We start from the raw sequence: 19,250 nt of genomic DNA, 5'->3' as shown, positions 1-19,250 counted from the left end.
ATGATTTTAATTGGAAAATTTAAATCAGAATGTGCTTGAAGAAGAGAAGCTCCTGGGAACACACTGAACTATGTAATTCTGAACAAATCTGTAGGCAGAAAGAAGCTACGATGCATTACTGGTGAAACATATATATATTCTATATTCTTTCATTTAAAAGACAGTGTCTCTCAATCAAAAGATGTGCCAGTTCCTGCAGGAGTCTTCACAGGCCATTCTGTCTAGAATTTTGCTACTGGAGTTTATCAGTTCAGTGAGAAGAGTTAGAGAGGCCACAATATCATGTAGTTAAAAAAGACATTCTTGGGAAGCCTTCAAGAGAAATGCATAATCACATCCCCTTGCAACAGCAATTAAGATAACTTCTATTTAACTAATCCAAAACATCCATAATCAATCATGGTTTACTGAAACATACTAACTTAAGGAATATAATTCCTGCCTTATTCCTTATACTTCCATTTGCTTGAAATAAGCTGCCCAAGGAAGTGGTGAGGTCACCATCCCTGGAGGTGTTCAAAAACCCTTGTAGCCATGGCACTTCAGCACATGATTTAATGTTCATAGTAGGGTTGACAGTTGGACTTCCAACCTTAATGGTTCTATGATTCTATGATTTACATAAACAAACAAAAGAGAGAAAATTTCTTCCAAGTTTTCTCCAGCTTTCACAAGTATCCTTACATAGGAATAGTGAAAGTGAAATTCAGGAATATTCTACAAAAGACAAGGTATGCCTTGTGCCTTTTTTGCCTTGCCTTTTGCAGGGCTCAGGAAATACATCCACTGAAGACCTTCAGCAAGGCTTGAGCATGCAAGTGTAGTAGGAGGAGATAACTGAAGACAATGTAAAAATACAAAATCTGTTTGTTACCTAGAACATTCACAAATGCATTTGCTAGCAGGTATCCATATTCATTAGAAGCATTGCATTGATATACAGCACTCGACCTTTCTTGCACATGTGAGAAGATAATGGTATCACCATCTACCTTTCTGCTAGGATCTTCTGGAGCAACTGAAAAAGCAAACAAACAAACAAAAACACATGAAACCCCCAAACATTTTCCAAACTGCTTTTGGATGATATGCTTCATGCTTCTGAAAAGCAAATTTTTTTTTGAATGACCACTATGTCCTCGAGTTTAATGTCTTGGATGAGTATTCATTGATGCAGATTTATTCCCATATGATTGAGGAAGTTCTTCCAGTTCTACAAATATTTAGCTAATGATGGTAGAGTTCTCATTTTTTGAAACGTGTTTTGGTTTGTTTTAAAAAAGTAAAGCTGAGACCATATTTTGCATGCAGTAGGGAGGAAAGCTACTTATATGACTAGATGCAGGCAGTGTAAGAAAAATAAGGAAATATTTCTGAATATCAGAAGAAAATGCTGTTAAAAATCATACACTACCCTGCAACTTAAATGCTTCAGCTTTTCGAATCAATTGCTATCCTCCAGACACAGAAACAGCTTTGCTCAATAAAGCATAAGCAATTCTTGTTAACACAAAATCAAGTCCCCACAAGAGCAGTGTAAGTAATTCAGTAGGTGGCACTCTTTCCCTTATCTAAGAATTATACAATGCCACTTCCTCAACTGCTCGGTAGTAGCCTGAGCTGTAACAGCTCTTGCATCCCAGAGTAATCAACAAACAAAATTCTAAGATGTTACTGAATAATGATAGCTGTTGGCTATGAGACAACTGGATGTAGTTAGAGAGGTACAACAGACAAGAAACTTTGCTTGTAACAGTGCACTGCATAAGATGCATAAATTATGTTTTAATATTGTCAGAAAATATTAAATAAAACCAGACAAATACATTACTAATAAAGAAACTCCATGGCAAAATTATTGCTATACTGATATGACTGACACCCTGACAATTTATTGGAGCATAAGTAAAATATGTTTGTGGAAGGCACTTCCATATCAAACAATTTCTTGGTTTATTTGGATTCATAGAAGAGACTGATTAACTAAATTAACATCAATTTTCTGTAAGTGACAAAACCTCAGCACTCATCTGTAAAGGAAATCAAGAAATTTCTCCTACATTTTCTCCAATCTGCTGAAATAAGCATGAATTAACTAGAAGAGAAGAAACCAGATGAAGGAGACCACAGTTCTGTGCTGCTGCGTACAGGTATTTCCATCCTGGGTGCACTCTAAAGCAATTCTGCATATAAAGTAATTATATCAATTTCCAAACAGATACCTTGAGAACAGTTTTCAACTTCACTTTTAACTCTGATTTTCCATCACTGCAAATTGAAATCAGTATCACAAATGAAGAAATGTGGAAAAAGAAGGAGGTGCTACTAGAATTAAAAAATTTATTCTGTGGATTGCTGGCACTTTTTTCTCTTCTTTTGCTTACATCCTATTGTGTTCCATATTTCACATTATTTTCTATTCTATGTAAATGCCTTTCTCATTAAAAGACTCATGGGCTGAAAATAGATGGAGCAGGTGAGTAGCCCAGCAGGCAGGCCAGCCAGCTGTGAGAAGCAGTCTGTTTCTCCATGCAAATCATTGTTAAATGGAAAATATGGACAATTGCCATCCCAGGAGGTAGGAGATCTGCCCACAGCCATTCCAATTATGGCTGTTTCCTGCCCATGCTCTGGGCTTCGCTCCCATGGCCTCTGACTCCTGCAGCAGACAGATCTTTAACGGGTGAACACACTCCCACTCCACCATTCACACACACAACTGGATCCTAGAGAATGCCCTAACTATTAACTTATCATGTAAAATGAAGATTAGCATCTACCCTTCCCACTGCTGTATTTAAGGAAAAAAACAGATAGTCCTCTTCAGTTATTTGGAAGAAAGGAGGTAGATGCCTGTTCTCAGAAAAGGGCTTCAAGCTGTTGGTCCCATGAGGAAACAAAACCAAAACCAACCACCAACAAAAGCCAACCAACCAAAGAACCTGAGGAAAATGTCCAGTTAGTGCTTTCATTTGACTGGTGTAGCCACAGGCATGCTGAAGGGCACCAGTTTTAGAAAGTTGCCTGTTGACACTGGCATCTATTCAACAGTCTGTCTTCTGACATGCCTCATCCTTCCACACTACACCAACTGCTGCCCAGAGAGATTGTGGAGTCTCCTTCTCCAGCAATATTCAAAACCCACCTGGACACGTTCCTGTGTGACCTACTCTTAGGTGATTCTGCTCTGGCAGAGTTGGACTGGATGATCTTTCAAGGTCCATCCCAACCCCTAACATTCTGTGATTCTGTGAGAATCAACACATCTTTGCCCATGTGCCATGCGTTTTGCAGGGGCCAGCTCTAAAAGTTAGATGCTGTATCATCCATCTGTTTTAATGATCTTTAGCATGCACTGCTGCACTCATAGTATTGTTGAGGCTGGAAGAGATCTCTGGAGATCATCTAGTCCAACCTGCTACTTAAATAGGGTGCATGGGGCTGCTCCTCCTTCTTATTGAACTCCACAAGGCTCTTGTCAGCCCATTTTTTTAGCTGTGGAGCTCCTTCTGGATAGCAGCGTGAGCCTCTGCTGTATCGGCCACTGCTTCCAGTTTCATGCCATCATCAACCTCGCTCAGGATACGCTTTGCCTCATCATTCAGATCATTGAAGAAGATGTTAAACAGGACTGACCCCAGGGGTACATTGCTTGTTACTGGTCTCCAGCCAGGCTTCATGCCACTGATCACCACCCTTTGGGCCTCGCTGTTCATCCATTTCTCTATCCACTTCACTTATCAAGCCCATACATCAATCATCTTGTTGCTCTTGAAAATAGGAGTTACATTTGCCTTCCTCTCGTCTTCAAGCACTTCTCCCAGGTAACATGACCAATTAATGATTATCAAGAGTAGCCCTGCAATGACATCTGCCAGCTCTCTCAGCACTTGTGAGTGCATCTCATCAGGACTTACATACATCTAGTTCGCAAAAGTATTCCCTGACCTGATCCTTTCCCACCAAGGGTACATCACATTTCAGATATTCCCCCTGGTCTCTGGGATCAGGAATTGCTGAAGGTAAGTCCTGCTAGTAAAGACTGGTGCAAAGAAGGCATGCAGTACTTCAGTCTCTCTCTTTCCCTGAATGAAAAGAGCAATGGCAGGCCCACTCAAGCACTGCCCATTTGTCTTTACAGGGATTCCAGTTACATTACAGGATAGTGGCATGAAAAGGAAAAATTGCTTCTGATATGTGTGCCAAATTTTCATTTACACTGATAGGCAAAATAGCAAAGGATTGCATATTATTTGAAATGACTTTGTACAATCAAGATAATGAATGATGAGGTTTTGCTATAGAATTTCTGTTGCTGTAACAGACAGTTGAACAGGTACCCTGTAACAGCCAACATTTACTGCAAAAAACATTGAGACTCTGTTTATGAACATGTTTATGTCCTTTCTAGATAAAGGCCTGATTGTCTATTTTCATGTCCTTTTTCCATTACTTTGTATAATAAGACAGCTTCTTGACTACACTGCTCTACACTGCTCTTGTGAGACCCCCACCTGGAGTACTGTGTCCAGTTCTGGTATCCCTGTGCTGGAATGTGTCCAGAGAAGGGCCACAAGGATGATCAGAGGGCTGGAGCTCCTCTCCTATGAGGACAGGCTGAGAGAGTTGGGGTCATTCAGTATAGAGATGAGAAGACTCCAAGGACACCTTATTGTGGCCTTCCAGTATCTGAAGGGGGCCTACAAGAACGCTGGTGAGGGACTTTTTCACCTATTGGGTGGTGACAGAACCAGGGGGGAATGGATCGAAGCTAGAGGAGGGGAGATTTAGATGTTAGGAAGAAGTTCTTCACCATAAAGATGGTGAAGCGCTGGAACAGGTTGCCCAGGGAGGTGGTGGAAGCCCCATCCCCGAATGTTTTTAAGGCCAGGCTGGATGTGACTCTGGGCAACCTGATCTAGTGGAGGATGTCCCTGCACTACCTGCACTAGTAATGACTGTCCTTAATTATCTTGTGCCAAACAAAAGAACCTGATCATCAAAGGTTTTAAGACCTGTTGCATTGTCTAGGCCAGATGCACAGTTCCAACTGTCCAATGGCAGCAGCAGCAGTGGATAAATGTCTGCCCTAACAATCCTCTCCTCTCTGAGACTAAACTGCTTGAGACATCGGAGTCCAGCACATTTCTGGGTGTGGTGAACAGCTTGTGTGTGTACTAACAGAGAACATGATGGATGACAAATTTTCAACCCAGGGATTATCAAGGCCTTTCATGAATGAAATCTAAGGGCTGTTGTCTCGCCCTTAAATTCACTATAATTACTAATGGAGACTAACTAAAACCTAGGATTCAATGTGAAATGTGATATAAACAAGCGAAGAACATGTTGAAAGAAGACAAACAGCACCTTTCAGTGCCTACTTTGTATAAACCTGTGTAATATTTAATAGCTCATCATGGACTATAAACCACTGAACCAATAAATTAGTCTTTTGTGCAGTATTTGCAATGCTTTTTTGAAGTCCACTTATGAAAGTGCTTCCCCTTCCCAATTAATCTGGGTTGTTACTTTCTTAAAAGTTGAGATACTTCATGCATGGTTTCCCTTTTGTAAAACCATGCTGAATATCTAAGCAGCAGAACACAACGGATTATGCAGCAGTATAAATAATGCAGATCTTGAGTGTTAATTGAGTACAAGGCAAGGCAGAGTCATGGACTGAGCTTTCAATTGCTACTTGCCAAAGTAATTCTAATTGACCTCTACGGGACTGGCTATGTGAGTTCAAATTACTCCTGTGAGTAAACATTAGGAGGCTCCTTATCACTCTAGCATGTCTTTAGCAGCGTTCTTTTCACCCATGCTGGAGTTTCTCTTTTAAGCATTATTGTTTAAGGAAATCAATTACAATATTTCAAAGAAACCTAAAACCTTCCTTTAAAAACATCTTTTCACTCTGATTAATGTAATCTGGAACAAAATTTACACCACTAGGTTTTTGTTTGGGTTGGGTTTTTCTCCACAGGAGTTTAAGGCACACTACATTTTTCTTCATTATTCCCTTCTCCCTACCGGCATTTAAGCCTCACCCTCTGACTGAGATAGGGACGAACGCTTCTTTCCTCGGCATCCCCCACCCCTTGTCTGACTCTATTCTTGCAACACAAAACCAGAAGAATTCAGCATCTCCCAGTTGTGCTTTCCAATAGAAAATTAAAGTATTGCAAACAGATTACTGGCCCACAGGAGGCACACTGTGGGCTATAGATGACAGCAGGGCTTTGAAATTCAAATGTATCTCTTTTTCTTTGAAATCCTGCCATGGGTGTATCTCTCTCAGCGCTGCCCTGAAGCTAAAACAGCTGCTTTAGTTTCTTTTTACAGTGATTTACTAATCACTGAAGCAGAGGGGCTCAGTTCTGTAATTTAGTAACAAGTAAACAAAAGGGCCCACTGTACTTGGTAGTTTCCACACCAGCTTTTGATAACTCAGCTTTATACCAAATCACAAGAATCTGAAGAACTGCATTGCCTGTGATTGCAGTGCTTCTCTTTCTTAGATGCCCTGACAGACTCAATGCACTGCAGCATCCAGTTGAGGCTTTTTTTGCTACTGAGGTTGAGTGGGTAATTAAAGTCATCAAATGCTGCCCTTGTATTCAGGAAACTCAGTGGCATCTTGCAGCTGTTTCTGAAAACTCTGTTTCTTAGTGTTTTACTCCTGTCCTGCAAGAATGCAGCACACATTGCTCTTCTGGAAAATGTGCTTGTCATTTGAACAGAATGTCCTACAACTCTGGCAAGGAAGCTGCACAGCAGGATAAAACAAGCAAAAAGGTGTTAACGGTAACTGTACAGAAAATAGTAAGGAAGATGAGAATGATGAAAATCCAGAAAGGAAAGAGCAGGACAAGCACCAGACTTCGATTATGTGGTGTGCACTGATGTATTTACATACAATACAAAATTACACTGATGTTTTCTGTCATACCATTGTTTGATGAGGTGGTCAATGCCACCTTACATAACTTATTTAACCCATGGAAATTCTCATTTTAAATATCAGGCTAGATCTGGAAAAATGATGGAGCGGGTCATTCTGGGGGTCATCTCTAGGCACTTGGAAGAGAAGATGATGATCAGGAGGAGTCAGCATGGATTTACCAAGGGGAAATCATGCTTGACTAATCTTACAGAATTCTATGATGTTGGAACTGAATGGGTAGATGCAGGGAGACCAGTGGATGTAGTCTACCTTGACCTTAGAGAGGCTTTTGACACTGTCTCCCATAATGTCATTGTGAGCAAGCTCAGGAAGTGTGGGACAAAAGAACAGTGAGATGGATTAGGAACTGGTTACAATATAGAGTCCAAAGAGTGGTGGCCAATGGTGCCAGGTCCAGCTACAGAGCTGTGACTAGTGGAGTCCTCCAGGGATCAGTGCCAGGTCCGGTCCTGTTCAACATCTTCATCAATGACACTGATGAGGGGACAGTGTCTGCTCAGCAAGTTTGCTGATGATACCAAACTGGGAGGCTTGGCTGATAGGCCTGAAGGCTATTCAGTGAGACCTGGACAGACTGGAGAGCTGGGCAGAGTAGAAACTAATGAGGTTCAACAAGGATAAGTTCAGAGTCCTGCATCTGGGAAGGAATAATAAACTGCACCGGTACAGGTTAGGAGGCAATCTGCTAGAGAGCAGCCCTGTGGAGAAAGACCTGGGAGTCCTGGTGCACAAGTTATCCATGGGTCAGCAATGTGCCCTTGTGGCCAAGAGGGCTAATGATATCCCAGAGTGTATTAAAAGGAGCGTGTCCAGCAGGTCAAGGGAGGCTCTTCTCCCTCTCTACTCTGCCCTGGTCAGACCTCACCTGGAATATTGCATCCAGTTTTCAGTTCCTCAGTTCAAGAGGGGCAGGGATCTACTTGAGAAAGTCCAATGGAGAGCTACAAGGATGATTAAGGGACTGGAACATGTGCCCTATGAGGAGAGGCTGTTTAGTCTAGAGAAGAGAAGACTGAGAGGGGATTTAGTAAATGTTTATAAATATCTGACTGTCAAGAGGGAGGAGACAGGCTAAGATTCCTGAAATAGGTTCTTCCTAATATTTCTGTTTCAAGATATACCCTCACTTTTCCCCTCAAAGTTGCATATTTTTCTCTCCAGTTCAATGTCTTGTATTCCAAACATTTTAAATACATCTAATGAGGGTTCTCATTTGCCTGTTGCTATTTCCTAGGTTCTCATTGCAGAGAATCTCCCTCCATGCCCAAACTCCGTGACAGTTACTTCATCAAGAGACTTAAACATCTGAAGCTCCTGAAAGGCACATTGTCATACTTTCAATAGGTCAGCACAGAACAATGTTTTAGAACACATTATCTCTCCTGAGTTACCAGGGTAGATTGTCTGTTTTTATAGCAGCACTTTATGAAAGACAAAGAATAAAGATAGAAGGACCACTTGTGATTTTGCGATATGGGCTATGCCAAGTGCAAACCCAACTGACACCACACCCCTGCAAGATCCTCCCCAGTACAGTTGTGTTATACATCTTGTGTCTGTCATTCATCATTGCCAGTCATAATACTGCAACAATTAAGTGACTCAATCACTAATTCAGAGTTGCTTTTCTTACCCATACACACAGAAACAGGTGCTTCGCTGCCTTAGGGGTTCCTTTTCTCTGACACCTACTTGGCACAAGCTGTTGGCCAGGCATTTGCTGATGCATTCAATCAGTTTTGCTGCTGCTGCTTTGTAGTGCTGCAGTCTGGAAGGCTAAAACATACTCTTAAGCTGCAAATACTGTAAAAGTGCTCTGATCAGCCATGGATGTGAGCACTTGACTTTTTATATCACCTTTAGGGTTCCTAGACTGTAATGGGTTGGGGCAGGTCCCCTCCCCACCACAGGCAGAAATAACGACTCAGACAAACTGATTGCAAAAGTAGTGGAGAGTTTAAATAGAGAACAGTGAGTGTGTACAAAAGGAAACATGGTGACAAGAAAGAAACCAAAGTAAACCCAGAAAGACTCCAAACCCCACCTGAGGGTGCATCCAAAACCCCCAGGGCTCCTTCTTCCCCCTCCCTCTGCTGGGCTAGTCTCAGCTGGCCAGGCCTGAGACTGCCCATCCCCCTGTGGCCTTGGGCCCAATCAGGCCCATGGCCGGGAGATCTCTCCCCCAGTTACCAAGTCTCGGAGAGGGAAGGAAAGAGGAAGTGCCAGACCCCACCGCAAAATTTATAGTGGTGCAAGGGATTATGGTAGAAATACCTAATTTCCTGAGTCCACCCACTGGGATGGACTTCTGGACACAGGAAACACCCCTGTAGCAGAGGGCACCCAGCCCAAACTACGTACTAGCACTGCATTGGGGCATCAAAGGAGAAATCCAGGAAACATGACTGCCATAGTAAAGCAATGGTAAAAATTACACCCCAGCAGTATCTCTGTAAAATAGGGACAGGACAGCACTGTTGCTAAGGCCTCAGTTCTACAAGAATACTGCCAGAAGAACACCAGACAGAATAATCAGTAGTATGGTCACAGATTTCAGTGTTTTCAAGCACAAGAGGCACATTTTGCTCTACTTTTGTAAACTGCAGTATTTTCATCATCTCATTCAGAATTTATTATTACCTGTCAGGCAAAAACTACTCAGATACATAGTGGTCTTTCATAGTTGAAAAAACCCCAACAACCAACCCACAAAACCAACAATCCACCCTGATATTCCTCATATTCTCTTAGTCATTACTCTGTAAGGTAGTTAAAAATCTTACTTGCTATGGGGACGCCATTTGCTAACCAGCTTATATCAGGCTTTGGGTTGCCATTAGCTCTGCAGATCAATGTCCCATCTTCTCCAGGAGACAAGACCAAGTTTCTGGGTGCTGTTATCCAGTATGGGGCAGCTGGGGTTAGAAAGAGAAACACTCCAATTGTTTTCAAGAATTATGTCCAGAAAATCAGAAGGCACAGACATGGTTACCAGAAAATATTTCAAACATAGAGTTACAACATCAGTAAAACAGACAAAAAAATCTCTGTATGTGATACTCAAATGATTAACTGGTAGGTTATACTTTGGTTAAACTGAGCCACCAGCTACCCACTAAAATACTGAGAAAATACCCATTGAAATACTGAGATAAGCAACCAGAGGTTCTTTGTTTCATTTAGGGTTGCCTGCTTTGAATTTAACCTGCCCTTCCTAAAGAAAGCAAATTTTATCTGAGGATGGCATCTGCAGAGACTAGAATCATGTGCTGATTAATTTCAGATATCCATGCTCACAGCAGTCAGGCTATTAGGAATGAATTTAGGTTTGATTACATAAAAAGGATGAAATTTACAAATGGGAAAATGCTTGGCCTCCCTGTATTCAATTGGTGACTGCAGTGGGGCCAGCTGTTTACCTGAGACAGCTGAAAACAGAGAGCAAGCAAAAGAGATGGAACACTGTCCTTACCAAAAGATACTAATTTATGTTTCCACCTCTTTTGCAGTGAATAACCAGAAACAACATATCTTATTACAAATTGCAATTAAATTTTGTATTTTGGATTGATGGACAGATGCAAACAGAAAATTTAACTGCTGCTCTTAAAAAGGACATTGGATGTGATCACAAAATGATGCTGGTCTACAAGAAAATAAATGGCTATTTAGCATGTAAAGTAAGCACTACAGTTGATTATTTCAATGACTAATTAGCTGTCATTCCAGGGTTTTTTGTATTGTATGGTATTCAAAACATACTTATGATTCCTATTTGGGCAGAAACCCAGAAATGTAAATTAAGAGAGAAAACGAAGCAAGAATATGAGACCATAAGACAATAGTAAGGGAAGAGGAAGAATTTGGGCTATGTGAATGTAAAGCAAAAAAGATGGAAAAAAAATACAGAGATTAAGAAGAGAGATGGTAAAAAAGATAGAAACACAATGGAAAGAGGCAGTTTAATGACAGATAATCAAAGGATCTAAATTAAGTGTAGCACTGGTACAAGCTAAGAAATCATCTTACTACTGTTATAGTACAATCCCAAATTAGCCTGATACTTCACAAAATAACATATTAAAAAGAAAAAAAAAAGAGAGGGAGATTAGAGATAATAAAGTCCTTCCACTGGCAGAATTCAGATGGTTCCATGACCAGGGAATTTTTACCATTATCATTCCTCCTTTCAGCTATATCTTATCCAAGAAATCTTAGTTCATTCTCGCATTCTGGACACTAACAATATTACATTAAAGATTCTTTTAGCATTACCTTTCACAGTCACTGAAATGACATGATGAGCAGAACCTAATCTGTTTCTTGCTATACATTTATAGTTCCCAGAGTCAGCTTCAGAAACATCTATAATCTTGAGAGTTTTCTTAAAGTTTTCAAAAAAGGTCCTGTTGGCTGGCAGTTCCCCACCTTCTTTAATCCAGCGAATTACCGGTGTGGGTCTGGAGAAGCAAAAGCATAAACTGAATTTAGGAACTACAGAAAAGGAAGATGAGAGTTCATTAAACTATTTTTTTTTTTAAATGTATATGTTACAAATAATTATTTCAAGAGCCCTTACCCAGATTCTGGGGCATGGCCAGCAAATGTGCAAAATATGCCAGCATTTGTTTCTAGGAGGTGACAAGCCTCACTAACACTGCCATCTGTTTGTAGGCTTAATAATTATAGAATGCATTTGTCTGCTGATTAATCTCAAAACTCTGATGGTTAATAAATGAATACAAGTGTATTTCGAATCTTGTTGAAAACTGATGCTCATGGTGCTCTAAAAGGTAGCTTCTAGCTATTGACAAGTTTACTGTTGTCCTTTGTGCAAGCAATATCCTAAGACTTGATGAATGTCATCAATTTTACAGCAAAGATGCTAATGAGCAGAAATATTTTCCATGAGAAAACAAGAAGAAATTCAGTGCTGAGTCACTGCACCATGTCTAAATCTTGGCTATGCCCCATACTGTCCACTGAAGGTGAAAGCTGTCCACAACACATGGAGATACACTTTCTAAATTAAGAGAAATGACAAGGTGTTGTTTACTGAGTAGAATGTCCTCTTTCAAATAGCAATGACTCAAGGTAAATAGTCCCTTAGCAGTCTAACATGACATATTTTATAACAGAGACACCTAGCAAAGTTGAATTTTAATTAAGGTATCAGTAATTAGAAAAAGTTGTTTTAAACAAAATCTGAATGTGGCCATTTGTGGACCACTATGTAAGCTTCCCTCGCTGAATTACTTTGTTAAAAAATGACATTATGGCTAAAGACACAAAGCCATATAACGTATTTCATTTTCCCCCTGTTTTCATCCAGCAATTTTAATGGATTGATCAATGCTTTTGTTGCAGCATTCTGAAAACCCATGCACACATATTATAGATGAGGAATACCTGAGCTGATGCTACTCCCACTCACAGGTGTGGTTTTGCTAGTGGTGATGATGCAGAGAGGTGATCAAACCACAGCCTAGACAGAAGCACTGCACTGATGCTTGTATCAAATTTGTGCAAAGCTGTGCACGAGCGTGGCCTGTAGAGCTCATGCAAGTGAACTCATATGCATGATGCTGTGCTGCATCATTTGCAATAGAATAGAATAGAATAGAATAGAATAGAATAGAATAGAATAGAATTAACCAGGTTGGAAGAGACCTTCAAGATCATCATGTCCAACCTATCATCCGACACCACCTAATCAACTAAACTATACAACCAAGCATCCTGTCAAGCCTCACCCTGAACACCCCCAGCGTCGGCGACCCCACCACCTCCTCAGGCAGCCCATTCCAGTGGGCAATCACTCTCTCTGTGTAAAACTTCCTCCTAACCTCCAGCCTAAACCTCCCCTGACGCAGCCTGAGACTGTGTCCTCTTGTTCTGGTACTGGTTGCCTGGGAGAAGAGACCAACCTCTGCCTGTCTACAACCCCCCTTCAGGTAGTTATAGAGAGCTGGCTGTCCTCATGGCTACCTCAGAACAGTCTGCATTATATGCTTTCTAACATTGTAAACATGTTTCTAGTTCCTGAAATAGGTCCTGAAATAGGATTTTCCACTAAATCTATTCTCAGATTTCTTCCTGAGAATGAAACCAATTCATGAAGCTAAATTCTGTTTAGTAATTTTCTACTAGAACAATAACCAGCAGAGGCAAACTTGCATTACATTGAAGAAGCAAGTACCAATTAAACTCAATAACAATGAGAAGCTGATGTAAGGAGCTGAAATTATGTTCTAACAGCTCCCACCTAGCTGATCTATGAAGTTATTATTAGCATATGTAAGCAGCCTTTTCAGATTAGACCAGCTGATTTGTATCTATTTTTATATAATTTGAGAGCCTAATGATGGTAAATTCAGGAAACAATCAGAGGCTTGATTCCTTAGTGTAATTTTGCAGCTGTGTGTCTGAGGTTACCCCATGGCATTTCTTCTTGTGTCCTTTAACAAAGCAATGGTTACAACCTAAATCCTGTGTATAGGGTTTGGGGATATGAGAAGGCAGACCCCATGCATCATGTTCATAACCAATGTTAATATCTGCTGATGCCCAAGCAAATGGTGAACTTCCTTAGAAAAGCTCTTTTCACTTTACATTTCTCTTTCTTTGAAATACCCAAGCTTATACAGTGGTAATACTTTAAGCAGCTCGGAATAGTTTCCTTCTCTTTCTGTATTTTTATCTAGAAAAACACTGCCTAAAGAGCAACTCACAATCCTGCTGCAATGCACTCCAACAAAAGCACATTTCCTCTGAGTTCCACTTTGGTACTTGTGCTACCTGTTGGTGTTAGAAGAACTGGCTGTCTCTCTGTCACTGGCTTTGCTGCAACAAGAGAAAAATAAAAGAATTAATTAGGAAACTTTGTTTTTAGCACCGATCAAATGCATACATCTACTCTCACGTTTTGGACAGAGATGTGGCTCCATGCTGGCCATTTAATTAAAAATCATTGCGTTACACCATTGCACAGCTCAATGAATTAGGTTTTAGGTAGACAAAACACATCTCAACCTGTTAAACACTCTAATTTTGAACACATACATGAAAAATGTTATTATTAAAGATGGGAGCAATCAATTCATAGTTTTTACATAGGCAACTATGCAGCCTGATGGATGGATGTTGAGCCTTAATCCCAAGCAGCCTCTATTCACTTCAGCAGAACTATTACAGACAGTAAGAGGTCACTGATATGAGTCAGAGTGCAAGACTGAAAGTTAGTAAGTTTTTGGGCTTCTATCAAACACAAATAAAGCAAAGCTATTGCATTCAGAGATATAAATCAAGAGGGTAAGAAGTACTCTCCACTTTGCTTCATTAACTATTTTCGAGACAACATGAGGCATCTTTTCAGAAGTTAAGCCTTGTGTTCTCCTCTTACTATGTATTTAATTCTAATACAAGCTGTTCCCAAGTCTGGCAATAAAGAACCACTGATTAACCTGCAAGAAATAACCATGGTAAACAGACAGCTATAAGACCCACTTTTGACATTTGTTGGCTTTCGAAGTATTATGGCATTTCATATGCCCTCATAGAAGTCAGAAGGGAGTGCTTTCTGTAATAACACAGCACCTTCTGTAAATACTCTACTGTTCTTTCATAGGAATTTTAAAATAGAGGATGAGATTGCTCTAAAGTGCAGTAGCAGTTTGAGTCATTACAGTAAATAATTGCATTTTTTAATATAAGAAGAAACATAATAAACTCTTGTTTATTAGGGCACAGGATTTATTGATATATTAATAGAACACTTAATTCAAATACTATTTGTGCTATGAATTCCATAAAAACTAGTACAGAAACAACTTAGGTTGTCTGAAAAGGGCAGTCTAGAGTCAAAAGGACAGCTGATAGTCACGGACAATAACTACCCTATCTATCCAGTTTCTGCATTCCTAAGGAGTGCTGACTCATGAAGCTGGAGCACCTCTCTTATGGAGACTGACAGAGAGTTGGGGCTATTCAGTCTGGAGAAGAGAAGGTTCCAAGGAGACCTCACTGTGACCTGTCAGTATCTTAAGGGGGCCTACCAGAAAGCTGGTGAGGGACTTTTTAGGGTGTCAGGTAGTGATAGGATTAGGGGGAATGGAGCAAAACTAGAAATGGGTAGATTCAGATTGGATGTTAGGAAGAAGCTCTTCACCATGAGGGTGGTGAGACACTGGAACAGGTTGCCCAGATAGGTGGTAGAAGCCCCGTCTCTGGAAGTTTTTAAGGCCAGGCTGGATGGGTCTCTGAGAAACACAATCTGGCGTGAGGTGTTCCTTGGCCATGGTAGAGGGGTTGTAACTGGATGATCCTTGAGGTCACTTCCAACCCTGACAAACTGTATGATTCTATGATTTTGCAAGACTGCAAATTCAGGAGAATTAGCTCTGGTATTTCTGAGTTATTTTCCTAGCTAATGGTACCTAATAAATCATTCTGTGCTCAGGTACATATTTTGTATTTGTTCTTGAATATTTGTTCTTAGTTTTATGCTGAGAATTCAAACTTTGTGTATCCCTGTTCTATTTTATATTCCCATAAATTATGGTTTAAGATGTATAAAACATAATTTGACAAAGAAAAATATGACAATAGAATAAACATAATGTATTTTATATCTATCTCCCACAATGTCAAATGGAGAGTCTAGAACCTCAAGTGATACAGTATCAATGTTGCTCCAAAATCAGCCTTGCTAAACACAGCTATTTAGAAGGATTTAACCCACATTGTACAAAAGACTATTCAACACAGATCAATGTGAAGATCAGCTTAAACACCAGACAAACACAACTCATCTTTCCCCTAAAATGTTATTTATACAGATAGTATTAAAATGTTTAGATTTTAATTAATTCCAGTTTTACAACTAGGAAGCATGTTAAAAATGAATGGTACATTCAGTAAGTTATTAAACGTGAAGGGCACCTGTTCAGTGCTTAATTGCTGTTATTTATTATGCAGCATATGATACTAAATAGTCCTAGTGATAATGAACATATCAAACTGCTAGGTAAATTGGAAGAAAAATATTTTAAAAGCAGCACAGTTTGGAAGTAACCAAATAAGACTTTTTTTTTTTTAATCTCTCCAGTGTGAAAAACCTGATTAATTATAAAAGTTTCTATTTTTATGAGCCATGTGCTGCAGTAACATTGAAACATTAAATATTTGAAAGGATCACACTGTGCAGTCCCTTTCTAAAGTATGGATTATCACCAGCACTAAAAGATACCTTTATTAGAAACTGAAAAGGGAGCCAAAGGTTAAGTAGCCATGGAGGTGGAGTTAGTTAACTAAATGCTACTGTAAAACAACGAGTATCAGTGGGGACCAGTGTAACTCACCACCAAAAATATCAGTGTCACTCAAATTAGCAGCTATAGTGTCATTCAATGAATCCACTGAAATAAACAGAATATCATGAAGAATGCATACAGGAGGGATAAATCAAAGTACTGGGAATCAAAAAGGTGATGATATGACCACGGCACGTTAATTACATGATTGATTAATTTGTTTCAATAGTTACAATAATCATAATAACTTGGGTTTGTTGGAGATGAAAAACATCTAAAAATGATCATTTCTTTACACTGCATTTTTTCAACATTTCAAGTCTTCCAAAACAGTTCTTCAAAAGACAAAAAAAGGACAGCTTTTAAAGTTAATGATGTGTCAAGGAATCTGGAGACTACATATTAAGTTTCTTATTCTTTTCTTACATATTAAGTTTCTTAATTTCTTATTCAGAATCAGAATTACAAAATTCCCTAGTGTAACAATACTTAGCTTTGGCAAATAACTTGAGAATTCTGGATAAACACTATGTAAATATGTAACCAGGCAATGCAATACCTACTTGAAAAGACTTTTACAGAAATGGGCTGTTTCTGCTGTATAGTTTGTGTATGATTAAATCTTGCATAGCAGATGTAGTCCTCCCGGGTGTCTTCTGGTTGTACATTAGAAAAATATAGGTCTCCATTTAGACCTTGGGAAACTCTTTCACTTTGAGGCAGCCTTTGGAAAGCTAAGGGAAAACAAGAATATTTATCTCAGTTAGAATACACAGTCCATTATTATGAACTTCAGACTCCACATTTGCCAATTATATCGACCTTTCTAAAGTTTTCTCTCAAACTCCTTTGTCTTTCTAGTCTTCCCCAGTGGTTTAATCTACAACTTACATTAAGATCTCCAGCTGCCTTTGGCTTCATGCTTTTGGGCTGCATGTCTGCTTGTTTCTTCGTTTCTACAGAAATGAAAATTCTTTGAATTTTAACTTAGAGGGAAACTCCACCACCTGTGATTTTTGGTAAGCAATCAGCAACTATGTAGAAAAACTGCAAAAAGTAAACTAGTTCTGCATAAAAAATCCAAACTCACCATTATCCATCCAAAATATTATAGGTGGTGGTAAGCCAACGGGAGGTCTGCAGTGTAGTACTAGCGAATCACCTTCTCGGACATGGTTAGGCTCTAGTTTTTCTTTTGTCCACAATGGGGATCCTACAGGAAATAATGTTAACACACAAGCAAACTATGGATTGACAAGACTTCTAGAATTTAAGGAAGAAATGCACATAATATTCCAGGAAAAAAAGAAAACAACATGCATCAGAATGTAAAGTCCTCTCATGTTTACTAAAGATTTAGTTTTTATTCTTTTTTATTTTTGCTGAGCATAAAAGAAGTTATGTTGGAAAGTTTTAACTACAAAAATGGGAAAAAACCCCACTCCAAAAGCATACACTAAATAAAAATAAAGGGTAGACGCTCCTACAACAGTATTGTATACACACAGTTTTATTAAAACATTAGAATAGCACATGTTATACTAGAAGCTTGAAAAAATTATCTGAGAAAAATTACATTAAAAGCTAGAGAAACAGTCTACCATTAATCAAAAATTTTCAGCTGTACCTTCAGTTCTTTATCAAAGCTATTACAAAAACTACAGGATGCATGCATCAGAAAGAGAATAAAAACTGCCCTCAGCAGTACTGTACATTAGGGATTCAAACATTTTATTCTGATTGTAGTGTCACACATACAACTCTATTTTAAACATGGGAGGTCATCTCAGTGTACCCCCAAAAAATCAGGGAAGTATTTTGGTTATAGATTTCCTACGCAATACTGGAGAGAATATGAAATATGTTATTACATATGAATATCAGAAACTATGTATTACCTTCTGCTATGATCACTTGATGATTAGCTTTTTAAGACAGAAAAAGTGTGAAGCCTTCAGAAGAAAATAAGTAAACCAAAGAGTTTCACGTTTTATAGACAGTAAGATTTTCACTTACTAGAAGGCCTTATAACGATATTGTTGGAAACGGCTGCTCCTCGTTCATTCCTTGCTGTACACTGGTATACTCCCTCATATGCTTCTGCCTTCCCACCATTCATAATATTTATGACAAGAGTGCCTGAATTTGGTTTCATTGTTACCTGTGCATCTTTATCTATATCAAAATGAGTTCCATTGCGTGTCCAGGAGAAGCTAAAATGATAAAAAGAAAAAGAAGAATTTCTTCTTCATTATCCATTTGTAGACTGCATGAAGAAGAAAAATGTAGTTTTCAATAATACATGGTATTTTTTTCTTTATTAGTTAAGATTTGTTCCCAAGTTAAATTGACTAATATAATAATAGAGCACTTTTTAACATAAAAACTCTGGGGATGCTTTGAGATGAAACGCTTGGCTGAATCTGTTAACAGCAGCCCTTTCAAAGTCAGTATTTTAATTGTTTTTAAATGACATTAAAAGATTCTGAAGTTAATCATATATGGAACTGATTTTCTTTCTACTAAAGATGATACAGCAGCATCTGTGAGAACTGATATTGCTAAAGCTGCATTAGCATTTCCATTATAAAAACCTGTTGTTGAAAGGGTTTCTAAACCTGCCTTTAAAAACGTGCTGAAATGTATCATCTCTGGTCTCCACAGGAGACCATTTCTTTTTAATTGGTTTGGCCACTTTTAAGTCATGCAAGTGAATTAAAGACTGTGTGGCAAGTTTGATTTCACTATGCAAACAACCATGATTCTTTGAATTGCATTTTGCAGTCTGATAAGCCCATTAATTATTCTAGACCATTTATACTGGTGTTACAGTAAAGTAACTGGTGTTACCTTAAAGGAAAAGGTGTTTTGAAAAGTAGTTACTAAAAATTAAGACTATTAGAACTCATTTAAAAATATGTAAAAATGCAGAGATTCATAGTCTGCAACCTATAGTACCATACACACCA

The 19,250-nt window shown here is 39.0% G+C and overlaps 1 protein-coding gene across 37 annotated transcripts in view; it reads right to left on the bottom strand.

Annotated features, from left to right (window-relative positions):
* The window catches only part of NRCAM (neuronal cell adhesion molecule), a 157,608-nt gene that overhangs the window by 46,016 nt on the left and 92,342 nt on the right, over window positions 1–19,250 (bottom strand). For 26 of the 37 annotated variants that reach the window (XM_054178326.1, XM_054178320.1, XM_054178316.1 and 23 more), the window contains 8 exons: window positions 18,298–18,494; window positions 17,372–17,494; window positions 16,845–17,015; window positions 16,330–16,386; window positions 13,702–13,813; window positions 11,246–11,430; window positions 9,754–9,885; window positions 875–1,018 (listed from right to left, as the gene is read on the bottom strand). In XM_054178326.1, coding sequence (XP_054034301.1) covers window positions 875–1,018; window positions 9,754–9,885; window positions 11,246–11,430; window positions 13,702–13,813; window positions 16,330–16,386; window positions 16,845–17,015; window positions 17,372–17,494; window positions 18,298–18,494 — 1,121 coding nt within the window. The remainder of the gene's footprint in view (window positions 1–874; window positions 1,019–9,753; window positions 9,886–11,245; window positions 11,431–13,701; window positions 13,814–16,329; window positions 16,387–16,844; window positions 17,016–17,371; window positions 17,495–18,297; window positions 18,495–19,250) is intronic. The other 11 variants (XM_054178321.1, XM_054178325.1, XM_054178323.1 and 8 more) reach the window with 1 other exon arrangement.

Source organism: Dryobates pubescens, chromosome Z, assembly GCF_014839835.1.
Source record: "Dryobates pubescens isolate bDryPub1 chromosome Z, bDryPub1.pri, whole genome shotgun sequence".
NCBI lineage: Eukaryota > Metazoa > Chordata > Aves > Piciformes > Picidae > Dryobates > Dryobates pubescens.
Note: the sequence above shows the minus strand (reverse complement) of the source record. Positions and strands in the feature narration are given on the sequence as shown.